At 44.5% G+C, this 17703-nt stretch overlaps 1 protein-coding gene across 4 annotated transcripts in view; it reads left to right on the top strand.

The window, feature by feature from the left end:
• ARHGEF12 (Rho guanine nucleotide exchange factor 12) overlaps nt 1-17703 on the top strand; it is a 108507-nt gene that overhangs the window by 66182 nt on the left and 24622 nt on the right. For all 4 annotated transcript variants that reach the window (XM_074936742.1, XM_074936740.1, XM_074936743.1 and 1 more), the window contains 16 exons: nt 161-298; nt 829-861; nt 1827-1941; nt 2648-2753; nt 3092-3304; nt 3703-3835; nt 4154-4189; nt 5871-6025; nt 6775-6921; nt 7707-7792; nt 9448-9573; nt 10365-10479; nt 14089-14189; nt 14426-14503; nt 17085-17160; nt 17523-17690. In XM_074936742.1, coding sequence (XP_074792843.1) covers nt 161-298; nt 829-861; nt 1827-1941; nt 2648-2753; nt 3092-3304; nt 3703-3835; nt 4154-4189; nt 5871-6025; nt 6775-6921; nt 7707-7792; nt 9448-9573; nt 10365-10479; nt 14089-14189; nt 14426-14503; nt 17085-17160; nt 17523-17690 — 1826 coding nt within the window. The remainder of the gene's footprint in view (nt 1-160; nt 299-828; nt 862-1826; nt 1942-2647; nt 2754-3091; nt 3305-3702; nt 3836-4153; nt 4190-5870; nt 6026-6774; nt 6922-7706; nt 7793-9447; nt 9574-10364; nt 10480-14088; nt 14190-14425; nt 14504-17084; nt 17161-17522; nt 17691-17703) is intronic.

Below are 17703 nucleotides of genomic sequence, written 5' to 3'. Positions count from 1 at the left end.
GCCAATGATGCACAGAGGTGAAGTGACTTTCCCAAGGCCACAAAACATTTTGGTAGGAGAGGTGGGACAGGAACCATTGAGCATTCTGAATGCTGGGAGGCCACTTACTCACATCACCCAGGTATGTTGTTCCATGGGGTTATTTTCTCTCCTTATTTAGACAGAAGCGTAGCATGGGATTGACGCTGGCCGAAAATGAACTGACCAAGCTGGATGCAGAACGTGTCCGTGACCGGATCACGCTGGAGAGAGAGAGAGCGTGTGCAGAGCAGATAATTACCAAAATCGAGGAGGTGTTGTAAGTAGCAGTGTGTGTGAATGTGGGGGTAACATGCAGACTGCCTTCTATCTACTCAAGGCTTGATGAGAGCAGAGCAAAGGAGTTAAGAACTGAAAACAGCTCAGGGTCAACACCTTTCCCCTCCTCCCTAGTTTGCTTCTGGCAGCTGTTGGATTACCCATCAGTATAATCGAGGCCATTGGAAAATGAATCCAGAGCAAATATCCCCAGATAGTCTGTGGTGGAATTGCTTATTCCTGGAATACTTATTAAATAGCAGCTCCAGGGCTTCCGTTCTTGGCATCTCAAGTGTCAGATCCAGAATTTTTTCAGTTGGCTCAAAGAAACTTGCAGCCTCAGAATTGATTTTAAAGGGGGGTGGGGGTGGGAAAGCTGCTGGCTTCTCCCTATGGAGTTTGGCTGGGATTTGTCAGGATTCAAGGAGGAGGCACTATACAAATAGGTACTGTCGTGCTGGATTATTTTGACTGTGAGAGTGTTTGGTTGGGATTGGTTTGTGTTCTTTAACCTGTCTCTCTCGCTTTCAGGATGACTTCTCAGCCTCTGGAAGAGGACAAGAGGTAATGTACCATTTTTGTGGAGTTGGCATGTGGAGTAAGATCACCTCACCTACGTGCTGACTCTTGACTCCGTGTCTGACTTTTGCTGAGCAGGACAAGATAGCCCTCTGCTGGCTGTAGCAGCAAACTTCATTTTCTAGAAGTGCTCTCTGTCAGAGATCTGTCTGGATGGAGCCCTACTGTATCGGGGCAAGTTTTACTGCAGCTGACACTTAGCTGCATTGTGGCATTAATAGTATGTTTACTGTTCTAGAACTTCTGAAAACATTTTCCGAATAATTGCCTAGATGTTGCAGAGCAGTGGTTCTCGATCTTTCCAGACTACCGTACACCTTGTAGGAGTCTGATTTGTTTTGCGTTACCTCCCAGTTTCACCTCATTTAAAAACTACTTGCTTTCAAAATCAGACCTAAAAATACAAAAGTGTCACAGCACACTGTTACTGAAAAATGGCTTACATTCTCCTTTTTATCATATATTTGTAAAATAAATCAATTGGAATATAAATATTGTACTTACATTTTGGTGTATCGTATATAGAGCAGTATAAACAAGTCATTGTCTGTATGAAATTTTAGTTTGTACTGACTTCGCTAGAGCTTTTTATGTTTGTAGTAAAACTAAGTAAACGTTTAGATGAGTTGATGTACCCCCCTGAAGATGTCTAGGTGCACCCGGGGGCACAGGTACCCTTGGTTGAGAACCACAGCTGCAGAGGATGTATCAGTCAGCAGGTATCAGGGACTATATATTGCACTTGCAAGTGGACAGGTTCTATGATGGGCAAGATGTTTTCTGGTCTCTTGTGACTCAGTCACATCAAAAGGAATTGGTGCCCCAATGCCACAGAAGGATTTTAATATGAAAATCAGGAGTTAACCTCTGTACACAAAGTTCTTAATTAAGAGGCTTTCCAAACTCAGTTTTTACCAGTTTCCCTCTTTCTCTTTCGTTTTGTCTTGCAGTTCAACCATGCAGTATGTGATTCTCACCTACATGAAATATCTGGGTGTGAAAGTCAAGGAGCCCCGGAGCTTGGAGCAGAAGCGTGGACGTATTGGTTTCCTGCCAAAGATAAAGGTAATAGCAGCACATGCAAAGTCTGTGGCCAACCTTTTCAAACGTGAGTGCCTCCAGTATGACTTGTGGCACCTTAGAGACTAACAAATTGATCTGAGCATAAGCTTTCGTGAGCTACAGCTCACTTCATCGGATGCATTCAGTGGACTCCATGAATGCATCCGATGAAGTGAGCTGTAGCTCACAAAAGCTTATGCTCAGATCAATTTGTTAGTCTCTAAGGTGCCACAAGTCCTCCTTTTCTTTTTGCGAATACAGACTAACATGGCTGCTACTCTGAAACCTGTCAGCGGTGCTGGGTGCCTGCAGCTTCTGATGACTGCAGTGTGGCGCAGCCCCAGCTCCCACTGTAGGGTGTCGGGTGTCTAAAGATGGATTTAAGAGTCTATGTTTTGACATGTTAGCTTTGTTCCTCTCTCATTTGGCTGCCTGATTCCTGGTCACCCTCTTGTATTTTGAGTCCTGTAAAAGCTCTGGGTAAGGAAATGACTCTTAGAACCTGCTCCTCTCTCCTTTGAAATCTAAATGCTGTTGTGAACTGTCCTGTGCTGACACAGAGGGATAGGGATAGACCAACTAGTGTGAATAGGTGTCTACTATCTTGAACTTCTAGGATTCTGAGGTAGTAGCAGATATATCTATATAACTGACTCCAGGAGAAATGAATTACTCATCTGGTTTTTCTTTGGTTGTGTATTATCCTCAGCAAAGTATAAAGAAAGAGAAAGAAGGGGAGGAAAAAGTGAAGAGGAGAGGCTTCCCCAGTATCCTGGGACCCCCAAGGAGACCGAGTCGCCATGACAGCAGTGCAAGTATGTTGGACTATGGAATGTGCGTTCTGCTTCCTAATGGTCTGTCTGAAAATCAGATGGTCTCTGTACCCATCGTCACCCTGTGTCCCAGTGAGACTTAAAATCTGTTTAGGCGACCTCCACAGTACACAGAGTACTTCAGATGTCAGCTAAAGAAACCCTCTGAACAACATCCTCGTATCAGAGCTTGAGTAGCATTCATTAACTGGAGACTCATTTGGTTTGAGATGTGATTTTAAAAAACAAAGCAAGCTAATGAAATTATTCATTGAAATCTCGCTGAGGATTTCTGGAGGCAGGAAGGCCTCCGGCAATCTGTCTTGTCTGTCTCTGTTCAGTTGGCAGGGCCATGGAAATGCAGAAGCAGCGCCATCCAAAGCACTTATCCACAGTCTCTTCAGTTAGTCCAGAGCCGCCAGACTCTGTCAAGATGCGCCAGAGTGGGTCCTCTAGCGATGGCACAGACATAACATGCCCTCCTGCCAATCCCATGTCTCCTTTAGTTATGGGGCCCTTTACCTCCCCGGAGGGAAGCAAGGACAGCGAGACAGGTGAGAAGATGCTGGAGAGGGGAGTGTTCAATGCTGTATTGCGGATAGGATGTGCGAATTGCCATCCCATTTTAAGAGCATGTTACTAACGTTGAGGCCCTCAGACACTCTGACTCTTCCTGTTCAGTGATCTGTGCTGAGTTATGTCACTGGGTTCTTGAATGTGGCTTGTCATTGGCTTCCAAAATACTGTATTGTTTGATCATCCTGAGGAAGAAATAGCCCCAACTTCAGTGCTCAAGTACCCAGCCCTGCAACAACAGATGAATGCAATGTTAAATGCTTCTCTGTTAAGGCTTCTTTCTTTCTAAGGTCAGGAATTGTTAGTTCCACCCCCCTCTGAAAGCTAGTTTTGTGTTTTGATCTCTCCTGGAAACTCTTGACGGTTCTCTTTTCAGGCCCCAAGCAATCTGGAGATGCTCCACCTCTTAGCGACTCTGTGGATGGCGCACCCCGCACCCCTAACACCGTCTTTGATTTCCCATCCCCTCTGCTGGACCAGCTGCAAGAGGAGGAAGGAGAACTTGATAGGTATTTTATGGGCAGAGGTGATTTGGAGCTGGGAAGAGTGTAGCAAAGAGAATGAAAGCAGTTACATTGGGTCTGCAGAACAACATTGGCAGCATGGCCTATTTTGAACATTATTCAGGGGGGAAGGGGAGAGAATGGAGACACTGCCCTGAGATATTTTAGTTTCCTCCCACTATAATTGTACTAGAAGACTCTCTTCAGTATCAGGGCTAGAATGTCAAGTTTTGGCTAGAACAACAAACCAGTCCTTAAGATTTCACTCTGGAGCTCTGCTGACGGGAATGAAATCCCATTACTCAAGCTAATTTTGTTTTTCAGATTAGCTGACTTGGGAACACCAAAACCTTTCCGAAAGTGAGTATGGCTGTGAACTAGTTGGAAATAAAAACATTACTTTATAGTTAATACCTGATATAACACTTTACAAAGGAGGTCAGCCTAATTATCCCCATTTCACAAATGGTGGAGCCTGAAGCATGGAGAAATGAAGTGACTTGACCAGGTGCACCCAGGCTAGTGGCAGAGCTGGGAATTGAACCCAGGTCTCCTGAGAGCCAGCCACCAGGCCACACTCTTATAAAGTAGAGCTTAGTGATATTTGTAATCTGTCCCTGGTCAAAATAGTTTCAATGACCTAGATAATAGTGCGGATGATGGGGATATTAATACCCACGCTGCGTGATGTCTGGTTAAAAAGCACTAATTATTATTACCACTACTTATAATGGTTGGATTGGGAGTCAAGAATACTGGGTTCTGTTCCTACGAGTATGTCTACACTGGCAAATTTCTGCGCCACAAGTTATACCACTTTTATTAAAACACTGGAATTAAACCACTGGTGCATGTCCACACTGTGCTCCTTGTGATGTTGGAGCACATCCACATTAGCAGCTCTTGCAACAGCAAAGACAGCAGTGCATTGTGGTAGCTATCCCATTGTGCAACTGGCTGAAGGGTGCTTTGGGAAGGGTTTGCAATGTCTCATGGGGCAGGCACAGCATCCCATGATGCAGGTTTCCCAATTCCATTGTTCCATGGGCATCCTACCACATTGCCAGCTGCTTTTCAGCTGAAGTGTGTGAGGGAGTGTGTGAGACAGGGAGGGTGTGTGTATAGAGGTGGGGAGAGAGACCCTGTGTTTTGGGGGACAGAGTGTGTGTCAGCATGCTGTCTTGTAAGTTCAGACAGCGGCAGGAAGCAACCAGTCCTGAGGCAGGGAGAGGGGGAAACCGTGACATCAGTCCTCGTGTGTCTGTCTGTCTGTGTCTCTCTTTCTCTCTCTCTCTCGCATGCGCACACACACTTGCCTCTGTGTTCAACAGCACGAGCATTCCACGTTGAAAGGGGAGGGACACATGTCTCCAGGGCAGCCAAGTTAAAAACAATGAGCAGAGGCGTTACGGGACAGCTCCAGAGGCCAATTACAGCGCAGAAAGCAATCAAGTGTCTACACTGGCAATAGAGTGCTGGAGCCTCTATGCAAATAGCCTCACGACTCTCGTCGCAGTGGGGTTTTTTGCAGCACTGCAACTGAGGAGTTTCTGCACACAAAGTGGCTTGGCAGCGTGTACACCTCTGCAGTTTGAGGGCAAAAAGCTGCTTTACTGTGCAGAAACTTGCCAGTGTAGACAAGCCCTAAATCTTTGTGGTAGTATCTGCAGATAGTGGAAAGGGGTGGGGGAAAAAAAATCATCGCTTTCCTCCATCTTACTATGTGACCTTGGGCAAATGACTTCACCTCTTTGTATGTCTGTTTAGCCATGTCGTAAAATGGGGGATTATAATAGTGCAGATGGTGTTGTAAGAGTGAACACTAAGCCTTCGATAAAGGTCTCTGTAAAAGGGCTAAGTACCAAAATGCATCTGTAACCAGAAGGCTTGTGGCAGCTTCCCTGAGTATTTCTTCATAAAATTTTCAACTGTGGTTTTGTTTTGTTTTTTTCTCCCTCCTTCTGCCTATACTTTGTCATTTTCTTCCCTGTGTCGGTGCTTGAATCAGAAGGCATCTGACTGGTGTGTTCTCTCTCTTCAGGATGGACAGTGTGGGCTTTGGGGATATTCAGAGTGAGGATGAGCTGTTTGATTTTGACACTGAGACTGATCCTCCCAACTGGCAGCAGCTGGTGAGCCAAGAGGTGCTGCTGGGGCTGAAACCCTATGAAATCAAACGCCAAGAAGTGATTAATGGTGAGTTCACGTGTTTCTTTGCTGACCCACCAAATCCTGGAACCTACAGTTTCCCAACACTTAAAATGAGCACTTTCTTCATCTGAGTGGCTCACAGTTAGGAACAAGCTGTAGTTTCTGGCCTGCAAACTTCAAGAATGTGCAAACTGCTGGTATTGCGTTTATATATCAGTAGGTAACATACAGAGATCCTAGACTGGCTCAGTCCCAAAGCAGGAGCAAGCAGTTTTAGATGGCAAAACAAGGACCAGCTTACAGCATCCTGGGAGGGGGTAAAGAGGTGGGGAGGACTATATACTGCTTTCTGGAAAAAGCACAATCTAAGGGAATGGCTCCTATCCCAGCACACTCCTGGAGACTTCACCTTGATCTCAAATCATACAGCTCTGTGGAGCTGTGTGTGTGACTGAGTGAGGTGATAGGTGTTACAATTTACCCCAAGTAGGTGGGTTAATTCAGTAACAAGTTTGCTTCCTTGCACGTTCCTGTATCTAGGGTAGCTGAGCATGGTTTCTGATTCCTTAGTACACCAGAATCTGGGCCAGCAAGGAGGGCACAGATGGGGGAGAGATTTTTTGCAGGTTCAGGTTCCTGACCCCAGAGTTAATGTGTGCTCTCTAAACCGCTTAATTTATTAAGTAACTCAATTGCTGGCAGATTCTGGCTTCCGCTATAGACCACGTTGGAATCCACGCAGGGTTACTGCATTAAATCAGTAATCATCCTGTATTTCTCTTCCTCCTCTTCAGAGCTGTTCTACACTGAGCGAGCTCACGTCCGCACGCTGAAGGTTCTGCATCAGGTCTTCTACCAGCGTGTATTCCGTGAAGGCATCCTGACCCCCTCTGACCTGCGCAAAATCTTTTCAAACCTAGAGGATATCCTTCTGCTCCACAGTAAGGGCAGATGAGGTGCCTTTCAGCTCGGCTAGCCTCCCGACAGCAGTGATGGATGCACACACCTGAGATATACATGCTTGCTGATGCAAGTATGCATAAGTATATCCACATATAGTGGGCATCCACACACAGCGCTTGAATTACATGCACGCAATCATTTCACACTTGGTTTACAAGCATATCTGTTGCCAAGGTGCCAGATACACTCTTGTTCTCATGCACATGCCCAAGGGGTCTTAAGGTGATATACACTCCCTCTTTCATAAACAGAGCAATACTGAGATGAATACTCATGCGAAAAAACTAACCAGACAGGTGCTGGCCAGGAGGTTCATAGGCAGAGGGCTACTAAAGGGAGCAATATGCATTTGGATGCTGATGCTTCTGAAAAGCAGGGTTTCCTAGTGGTTAGAGTAAGGGACTGTTAGGATTCCAGTTGTATCACTGTGTGACTTTGGGCAAGCCACTCGCTGTAACCTTACTGTGTCTGTTTCCCTGCATTTTAAAATTAGAATAACATTAAGCCTCTCCTCCTTGTGAAGTAGACAAAGTAATGTTGGAAAAGTTCTCAGAGTGGTTATTTATTGTTCGTTCTTATTAATGATTCCTGTTTATCAATATTACCCTACCATCTGGCACTTCTCTGTTGTTTCACTTTAATTTGCCGTGTGATTATTATTGTAAATCCAGTCTCCTTTTTGGTGTTTTCCCATTTTGAAATAAATGACCAATTGAGACCGTATTAATTATCCCTTCTTTTGCTTTTTTCCCCCCTCCTCTAGCTGGTTTGAATGATCAGATGAAAGCTGTCCGTAAACGGAATGAGACCTCTGTTATTGATCAGATTGGGGAAGACTTGCTAACCTGGGTAAACTGAATTTCTTTTTCTTCCTGTTCAGAAATGTAAATATTCCTGAAAGTAAGAGTCCAATAAAATAGTAAATAAAGCCCCAGGGAAAGGAGTGTAACTCGCACCCACTAAGAATGCAATATCTGAAATTGATCATTTCTGTGGAGCTAATATGGAGGTGGGGACACAGGACTGTGAGAAGGTGGCGGGAGCGCAACATGGAGTTTGCTGATCGCTTTATCTAGCGGCATGTTTTATTCAGTTAAAGATAAATACGTGAGTCATTTCTTTAAAGGTGACCTGCTTAGAGGGGAAAACTTGTCTGCCTTTTTTGCTTCTTTATGATGTGTGAAGGACAGAAAGTGGTGCTGGGGGGGTGAGAGAGAGAGAAGATGAATGGGCTTTGCTGGGTGGTTGGACTACTTATATTTTTACCTTGGAAATATTGAGACTATAAAGTATTGTATTCCCTGTGTGTTTGCTGGAGGATTCATAAAACTACTAGAGAATTGGAGTGGGAGTTTCCTCAGACCCGAGTGGGAGTGTCTGAGTCCTTCCAAAAATGCTAGTATCCCAAGGGTCAATCTTTCTGTTGCTGTCTGGTGAAACCTATTTAATTCAGAGTTTGAGTTTGGCTAAAACTCCTTCACTTTTCAGTTGTTCGGTGTTCAGTCTCTTGTGATGTCTTATCCTACCAGTTCTCCATTGCCCTAGCCAAAAGAAGGCAACACAGACCTGATATTTCGGCTGAAGGGAAGCCCCAAACCTGTTGGCTCTCCTCTGTATATTGTAAAGAAGCAAAAAATTGCGCACACGTTCCTTTTTCCTTTGCAGGTCACCTTTCAAAGTGTGCGGATGGAAGGCTTGGGACTTCAGCAGGCTGGGCATTGTTCACCATGCCGATGCTCTCCCCGTGCTGATACCGTGTCTACACAGCCATGTTAAAGCGCTGCTGCGACAGCGGTTTAACGTTGCTAGTGAAGACATTACCCCTAGGCTGGCTCAAGGGTGGGTGCCAAGGAGAGCAGATAAAGGGGTTTTCAGCACACTCTCTTGCAGTCATCAGCCTGGCTTGTTTTTTTTTTTTTTTTCAATTCCACCTGCCATCTTGGTTCAGAAGTTTAGGGTGGGCAATCGGATCACATGTTGAATCCTGGGAGCTTGCAGTGGATGGCCCAACTACATGGTTTCACAGGCAACCCTGGACTTTCATGTACAGGCCAATGGTAAAGTAAAATAGGCCCAATTCATCCCTCATTATTTAAATCAGTGTAGTTGTACCTGCTTACACCAAGGCTGATTGTGACTCAATGGCTTGATGGATGAAGCAATGGCATTGTCTCCTCTTCTGAGTCAGCAGTGACCTCATACCTTGCCATACATTCTGCCTTTGGTATGGATAGAAAGACAGTGATTCTGAAAAGTGGGTTGTGTAAAAGCAGGCCTAACGGGAGATCTTCTCAGCTGCCAAGGGTTCCTCGGCAGGTTGGGGTGAAGAAGTCTGAAAGGCAGGCTGTATCAATTAGAGACGAGGAGGTGTAAACGTGGCTATTTTGTGGGTCTGGGCAGCCTCTTTGCCTTCTGAGAGCAATTCCAATGTGTGCCAGAGCTCATGCTGGCATGTGCCCAGTTTGTCGCTGTCTAAATTTGGCTTCCTTGGTTTCTTGGCACAGTTCAGTGGAGCAGGAGAGGAGAACCTGAAACACGCAACTGCCACCTTTTGTAGTAACCAGCCTTTTGCTCTAGAGGTGATCAAATCACGGCAGAAGAAAGACTCTCGCTTCCAAACCTTTGTGCAGGTGAGTTTCACTCAGAAATTGGAACTGGTCCCAAATTTGGATGATGATCAGTGAAGGATAACTGGGGGCTGTAAGTAAGGTTAATACAATTAGCAGGATCATATCTAAGATTGCTGTTGGATTGGCATTATTTCCAACACCAGATTGTCTCTGTTAATCACTTCTGGACAGGTGAACCTTTAATGCTGTGGATTAAAGATAATGTGCTGGTAGAGAGAAACATGTTCAGTTACAGGACTTAGATACCCATCCCTGTTACACTGTGCACATGCCTGATTGAGAACAGGTGTTCTGTGTAGCACAGCAGGGCAAAGTGGGTGTGCGCCCTGAACTCAAGAGACATGTGGTATACCTATCCCACTGGGAAGGACCTCAGCATGTGTGCCATCTGAAGAGGAGAGCATTATCTGCATTACCGCTGGATGGGAATTCTGGTAATACAAAGACTGGTGTAATTTTGAAAAATGTAGTGTCCACGCAGTGTGAAAGACTAAGCTGATGTCTTCCCTGTATGGCAGTGACTGAGATTGATTGATTATGGAGGGTACCAGCCTGTGTGAAGTAATGAGGGAAGGAAGCCACTGCTTTTGTGATGAGCCTTTCCTATATGTAATTGCAAATGAAACCGGGCTATGTAGTCTGAGTGATAAATCTAGGCATTCCTTGTCTTGTATTTAATTACTGGAAATGTGAAGTAATAGACATTTATATGATGAATAGATGGTACATGTTCAGGTAATTATAGTCTTAATAAAAATGACAAATGCCATTATTACCCTGTTCAATTTTAGGATGCTGAGAGCAATCCACTGTGTCGCCGGTTGCAGTTGAAAGATATCATTCCCACTGAGATGCAGAGGCTGACTAAGTACCCCCTTCTGCTGGATAATATCGCTAAGTACTCAGGTACAGCATTTCCACGAGGGAGCCATTATCTTTGTGCCTGCTTCTTGGCAGTTTTGCCAAACAAATCTGACTCTTAAAAATATATGCATAATGGATCGTTCACTGCCATGGGTCAGTGACTGTTCTCACCATGCCCTGGCTGGGATGATTTGATTGGGGATTGGTCCTGCTCTGAGCAGGGGGTTGGACTAGATGACTTCCTGAGGTCCCTTCCAACCCTGATATTCTATGGGTCCTCCACCCTTTCTCACGCCTTTTCTAACATCCACTCACGATGAGAAAAGCACATCCACTTAGGAAATAAGTTTCAAAACAGATTTGATGCCCACAAGCTTAAACATTCTGTCTTAAGCATTTTTAATATATTTCTCATGTTAGTATCTAGGTTCTGGAAATAGTGTGAATGTTACAGAGGTTCTCTCTTCACACTGGATGCTGATGGACTTTTAATCTAATATTGATACTCTTACCACCCTTTAAATCTTCAAAGTAACGTTAGATACACACTGCAGAACCTTGCTCACCTGTATGTCGCTAAAATGCACGCTGTGTAATGAGAGTTGGGTGAAATTTTTTCAAATGCAGTTTTGATTGACCCAAAACTATTTGTCAGCTCACGAAGAGTTCGCTGAATAGTTTCGACCAAACCAAAAAATGTGACCAAAATGGTCGTGTCGAAACAAAACCTTTTTCTTTCTGCTTGATCTAGAAAAATTTCATTCCGGTTTTGGGAGGTTGACTCTCTCTAGCGTGATGACTGTAGCACTCTAGTCAGGATGTGGGAGACTCAAGTTCGAATCTCTGCTCCAATGACTATTATTTTCTTTTATACAAAATGTAGAACACCTTCAGTGGGAGGAATTAAGACTCATACAGAATATCCCATAGCCCAGTGGCTAGGGGACTCTACTAGGATGTGAGAGACCCAAGTTCAGATCACATCAGATAGAACCCAGGTCTCCCACATCCCAGGGAGTGGGAGACCTGACACTAGTGATATGCTTGGTTATAAAGGAGTTGCTGGCCTCGTGGATAGAGGCAAAACTGTAGATATGATGTATTTTGATTTTTAGTAAAGCTTTTGACACAGTCCCACATGATATTTTCATAAGCAAACTAGGGAATTTTTTTCTAGATGAAATGACTGCAAGATGGGTGCACAGCTGGTTGAAAGACTAGAACAAGAAGCAGTGGTCTCAAGTTGCGGTGGGGGATTCTAGGTTGGATATTAGGAAAAAGCTTTTTCAGTAGGAGGGTGGTGAAGCACTGGAATGGGTTACCTAAGGAGGTGGTGGAATCTCCATCCTTAGAGGTTTTTAAGGTCCAGCTTAACAAAGCCCTGGCTGGGATGATTTGGTTGGTGTTGGTCCTGCTTTGAGCAGGGGGTTGGACTAGATGACCTCCTGAGGTCTCTTCCAGTCCTAATCTTCTATGATTCTATGACTATTCAGAGTAGTTATCAGTGGTTCGCTGTCTAACTGGGAGGGTGTATCTATTGGGGTCCCATCCTAGGTCCAGTAATATTCAATATTTTTATTGAGTGGGATAATGGAGTGGAAAGTATTCCTGTAAAATTTGCAGATGCCATCAAACTAGGAGGGGCTCCAAGCACTTCGGAGAACAGCATTAGAATACGAAAAGACCTTGACAAATTAGAGAATTGATTTGACATCTGCAAGGAGAAATTCATAAAGACAAATGGAAATTACTTCACTCAAGAAAGAAAAATCAAATGCAGCACTACAAAATGGGGAGTAAGTGGCTAGGGGGTAGTACTACTGAAAAGGACTTGGGGGTTACAGTAGATCACAAATTAAATGAGTCCCCAATATGATGCAGTTATCAAAAAGGGCTAATATTCTGGAGTATATTAGCAGGATTGTCATATGTAAGACACATGAGGTAATTGTCCTGCTCTAATCAGTACTGGTGAGGTCTCCACAGGGGTACTGTGTCCAGTTCTGGGCACCACGCTTTAGGGAAGATATGGACAAATTGGAAAAAGTCCATGGGAGAGCAACAAAAATGATAAAAAGATTTAGAAAACCTGACCTATAAGGAAAGGTTTAAAAACTGGGCATGTTTAATCTTGAGAAAATAAGACCTACAGGGGTCCTGATAGTAGTCACCAAATATGTTGAGGACTGCTACAAAGAGGACTGTGAAGTAGGACAAGAAGTAAGCCGTTGAGTGTACAGCAAGGAAGATTCAAGTTAGATATGAGGAAAAACTTCAACTGTAAAGGTAGTTAAGCACTGAAATAGGCTTCCAAGGGAGGTTGTGGAATCCCCGTCATTGAAGGTTTTTAAGAACAGCTTCTGCTGGGTCGGGCCGGTTCGCCGCTCCAGGCCAATGGGAGCGGCTGCCAGTACGTCCCTCAGCCCACGCCGCTTCCCACAGCTCCCATTGGCCTGGAGCAGCGAACCGCTGCCACTGGGAGCTGCGATTGGCCAAACCTGCGGATGTGGCAGGTAAACAAACCGGCCCGGGCCGCCAGGGGCTTTCCCTACACAAGCGGCAGAACAAGTTTGGGAACCACTGGACGAGAGGAAGCCTTGAGTGTCCCTTCCAGTCCTGCATTTCTCCAGTTCAGTGGTTTTTACACGAAACGTTTCCTTTAACCCTACTCAATGTTTTTTTACTAGAAAATTTCCAAAAAAACCCATTTTGGATTTGACCCAAACAATTTCTTTCTTTCTCTTTTTTTTTTTTTTTTTTTTTTTTTGATGGCCAGCAAACAGCAAAATCTATTCTTGGCCCAGCTCAGCCTGGAAAGTACACAAAAGCTTGGTGGTAATCCCACATGCACCTTCTCAACAAAGGTTTAATAACCGATGCTGGCTACAGTGAGACCTGCTCCTTAGGAGTACTTTCATGTTGACACACAATTTATTTTTTTCCCCTTTCCATTTTTAAAATGTTTGCCTTTTCTAGCAAAGGCTGCAGTTTTTCTTTTACTCTCTAATTTTATAGTCATGGTTACTTGCCGTTAACCATTTATCACTTTTTCACGTTGATTTCAAAGTGTGAGTAGTTTGATCTGATGTTATGCATTCCCCCCTGAGCCAGCTCCTCCATCTCTTTAAACATTAGACAGCACATGGGAAAAAGAGATGCATCTCTTTCCTGTGTCTTCCCCCGGCCCTCAGTCTGCCCTGACCAACCTCGCTGGGAACTAGAATGGAATTCTAATCAACTTCTCTCACAGCTCAGAATTGCCTTTGGGCAGGAATTGATGAAGTGGAGAAATTTTCTGGAAAGTCCTTATGTCCCCGTTTTGGGTGGGGGAGGTGATAGAATGCCGTCTCTGCTTTTGATTGGTATCCTGGACCTGTGTCCAATGGGATCCAGACCTGGATCTCTCTGACATGAAGCTCATTTCCATCATTAATCTGTGAAGCGATGAAAGCTAATTGAATGTTTTACAAAGTCCAGCTCCCCCTTTGAACTTGGGGGGGGGGCAGGCAATGTGTTGCATTAGATACTAGACTAGATGGACCATTGTTCTGACCCGTGATGGCCATTTTTATGGTTTTATGTTCTTAATTAATTCTCCCTTTACCCCTCCTCTGGAGCTCACCTCTTCTTTATTTCTTTGCCCTGTTGTAGAACGGCCTGAGGAGAAGGAGAAAGTGAAGAAAGCAGCAGATCACTGCCGTCAGATCCTTAACTATGTGAACCAGGCTGTCAAAGAATCAGAGAATAAGCAGGTGGGAGGGAAGGGAGTGAGAAGGGTGGAGGATGGGGAGATGAGAAACAATCCAGAATCGCTAGCACTGTGGTTGAAGGAATGAAGCGCATTTTGTGGTGTGTACTCATACTACTCCTAGAACTGGAATGCCAAGCCTCTGTGATCTTGAAGTTCTGATAGTCACCTGCTACATACTTTGACTCTTCCAAGTTGTCCCAAACCAGTATAACCATGACTTCATCATGTGTCTTCCAGCATTTGGAAGATTATCAGCGTCGCCTTGACCTGTCCTACTTGAAGCAGTCGGAGTACCCTATGCTGGATGAGATTAGGGTGAGTGACGGAGCGGAAGTGATTATTGAGCCATGATAGTGACCCCCCTCTAGTTAAGCTGGTCATACTTCCTGCTCTAACTTTCTGTTGTAAAATCAAAAAAAACCTCATTCCACTTGAAACTTCTCATGAAGAGTCTCTGGTGAGAGGTGAATTTATTTTATACAAAGGTTAAGTGGAACATTTATTAGATATGAAAACCTGAACCTCTGGTTGCTCTTGGAAGGTCTCCATGAATTTAGTAACTTGATTTTGCAAAACAGAGTGTCTGTGGAACTTGTAAATGTCATGGAACAAAACTGCTATGGAATACTAGGTTTTTCACTTGTATGTCACATGAGAGATAGCTGGTTCACGGCATTTATATCCCCCTTCTGAAACAACCACTAGAGCATGTACACCTCATGGTGGGATAGCTCTACATTATTTCCTACTTCAGAGTACTGCTGGTAGAACGGGGAAGTCCTCTGGGAGAACCAAAGCTTAGAAATTCTCTTGGCTTCATAAGTAGAACTTGTAGCTATGCTTGATTCACATTGACAGTCCACTGGTGTAGGCAGCCAAGCTTCTAAATCCAGTGCTAGACTGCTATGCTTCATGTCCTGTTTAAACTCCAGCATGTCTCACCGTGGAGCTTGTAACTTTTCTGATACAGTTTTGTTTAGGGGGTGGGGGCACAGATATCTAGGGACAGGGTTGCACCTTTTGGTATAAATGTACAAAAAATAGCCAGGATATACACTCTACATTCATCTTTTCATAGTAGTATATACTGTCTCTTGCACTGTTAGTGACCATGTGGACATTATAACATGTTATAATATCTGAAGAGGTTTTTGTTTCAAGGCTCATGGAGTTCACTCTCAAGTTTTTGTATGGTCTCCCAGCATGCTAGAAAAGGCTCACAAACTCTTTAAGTCATGAAATAAAGGACTCCTGGAAATATGAAATCTGCCATCTTGATGTTAACTCTGAAACTTGGAAGGCATGGCTAATGAAAATTACTACCTCTACTAGCTTGCCTGCAGATCTGTCAGGAGCCCTGACATGAATGAATAACTCAATGACGTGTTAAAGTCCAGCAGATCTTCAAAACAATTCATTCTTCAGAGAGCGTGCTGTAGGCATTCTTAACTTACAGTCCACGTTTTGAAGCACTAATGAAGTAAAATATAAATTTCCAAACATTTGTTGATGAAATGCTGCTGGAAACAATTATTGTCATGATGATGCCTCAGAACTTCATTTAAAAGAAAATCCTCCCCTGAAAATTTCTAAGGTAGTGTAAGGCTGTACGCATAAATCCCTAGCCCAAACAAAACCTAATTAGAACATTCTAACTTGAAGATACTTACGTGGCAAAGTCTCAAGTTTTTACTTTCATGCTGTATCTAATTTTCAGAACTGTAGGCCACAGGATCCAACCCAACTTTCCATATAGACTTAAACTGTCCCCTCTACTAAAAATCCTATACATCCACCCACTACTTAGAGGCTAAATTCAGTCATCAGATACCCTGGATTTTGCTAGTGACCACAGCCTCTCCCCTATTGTCCTTTACCTAGACTACCCAGAAGCTTTTACTTATCCCTCGGTAGTCTAGGTAAAGGACAAAAGGTATCCCACTTATCCCTGGGAACGCCATTCACCTTCCCAACGCCCTCTTGCCACAGGCAGGAGATCCCAGGTTATCACATTCACCAAGGGCACTGGAACCTTTGTAGAAGTGGGGGGGCCCACCGGTGCTGGGACTGGGGACCATGCACCCCACTCTTTAACAAAGGCATAGTTTAGGGGAAGGGGCAGTGTACCACCACCTGCCCCTCTCTTCTCCCCCCCCCTCCAACTGCAAGCCTCAGGCAGGTGTGGAGCAGAGCTGGCTGGGGCTGCATTTTAAGGATGGAGAGCTGATAACAGTGATAAGTTCCCCTGCTGTGTAGCACTGCTCCACACCTGCCTGAGGCTTGCCATTTGTGGGGGCGGCGGAGGCATGCTGACCTCAAAATATGCCCATGTTAAAAAGTAGGAGGGGGCATGGCCTTCTGGCTCCCTGGTTCCAGTGCCTGCACATAAAGCTTCCATTCCCTCACCCTTTACAGGCTTGACATCTCCCTGTCCCTAACCCTATCCTTTCACAATCGGGAAAACAGAAGTTTCTTTCAGAGGTCAAAAGAAAAGGAGTACTACTGGCACCTTAGAGACTAACCAATTTATTTGAGCATAAAAAGTGAGTCCACTGAATGCATCCGATGAAGTGAGCTGTAGCTCACGAAAGCTTATGCTCAAATAAATTGGTTAGTCTCTAAGGTGCCACAAGTACTCCTTTTCTTTTTGCGAATACAGACTAACATGGCTGCTATGCTGAAACCTTTCAGAGGTCAGTGAATGCTGAAGAGTGAAACAACCCACAGGTTCTAGGTTCACACAAATACAACAGATTCTAAATCTCATTTTACCTGCCTTTGGATTCAGCTACTGGTCTCCTGACAGGAGTGCCTTTACTTTGACCTCCAAAGTTCCCATGCAGGGAACCCCCGATAAAAGCTACTTTTTTTTTTCCCTTCTCCCCCATATTGACAGAACTTGGATTTAACCAAGAGGAAGATGATTCACGAAGGACCTCTGACCTGGAAGGTTAATCGGGACAAGACTATTGGTGAGCCTTATCCCACCAGCCGGCTTAAACGTGGGCTTGCGACCAAGGTGGAGAAAAGATGTGGCATAGCTGTGATTCCCAATTATGAGTTGTCCTCCTGCCTGTATGAATGCAGGCCTGCTCCTGAAGCGGATTCAGTTACTCTTGTCAAATCTGAAATGTGTCCGAGTATCATTAGGATCATGTCGGGGCCCCATCTGCTGTGGTTCTGATGAGAGAGATTTGCAAGCTTCGCTTAGGCTGGCATAGCCTCTGCATATAATAGAAAATACAGCCCTTTTTTTTTTCTTCTGTGTGCCATGAGGTGTGATGTGAGGGAGTGACTCATTAATCCATTCCAGGCCTGTTTTTGCCCTTTACAGATCTCTACACGCTGCTCTTGGAGGATATTCTGGTGCTGTTGCAAAAGCAAGACGATAAACTGGTGCTGAGGTGTCACAGTAAGATTCTGGCATCCACCTCTGACAGCAAACACACATTCAGTCCTGTTATCAAGCTGAACACTGTGCTGGTTCGCCAGGTGGCGACAGGTCAGTGCAACCA

This window comes from Natator depressus, chromosome 22 (genome assembly GCF_965152275.1).
Source record: "Natator depressus isolate rNatDep1 chromosome 22, rNatDep2.hap1, whole genome shotgun sequence".
NCBI lineage: Eukaryota > Metazoa > Chordata > Testudines > Cheloniidae > Natator > Natator depressus.
Note: the sequence above shows the minus strand (reverse complement) of the source record. Positions and strands in the feature narration are given on the sequence as shown.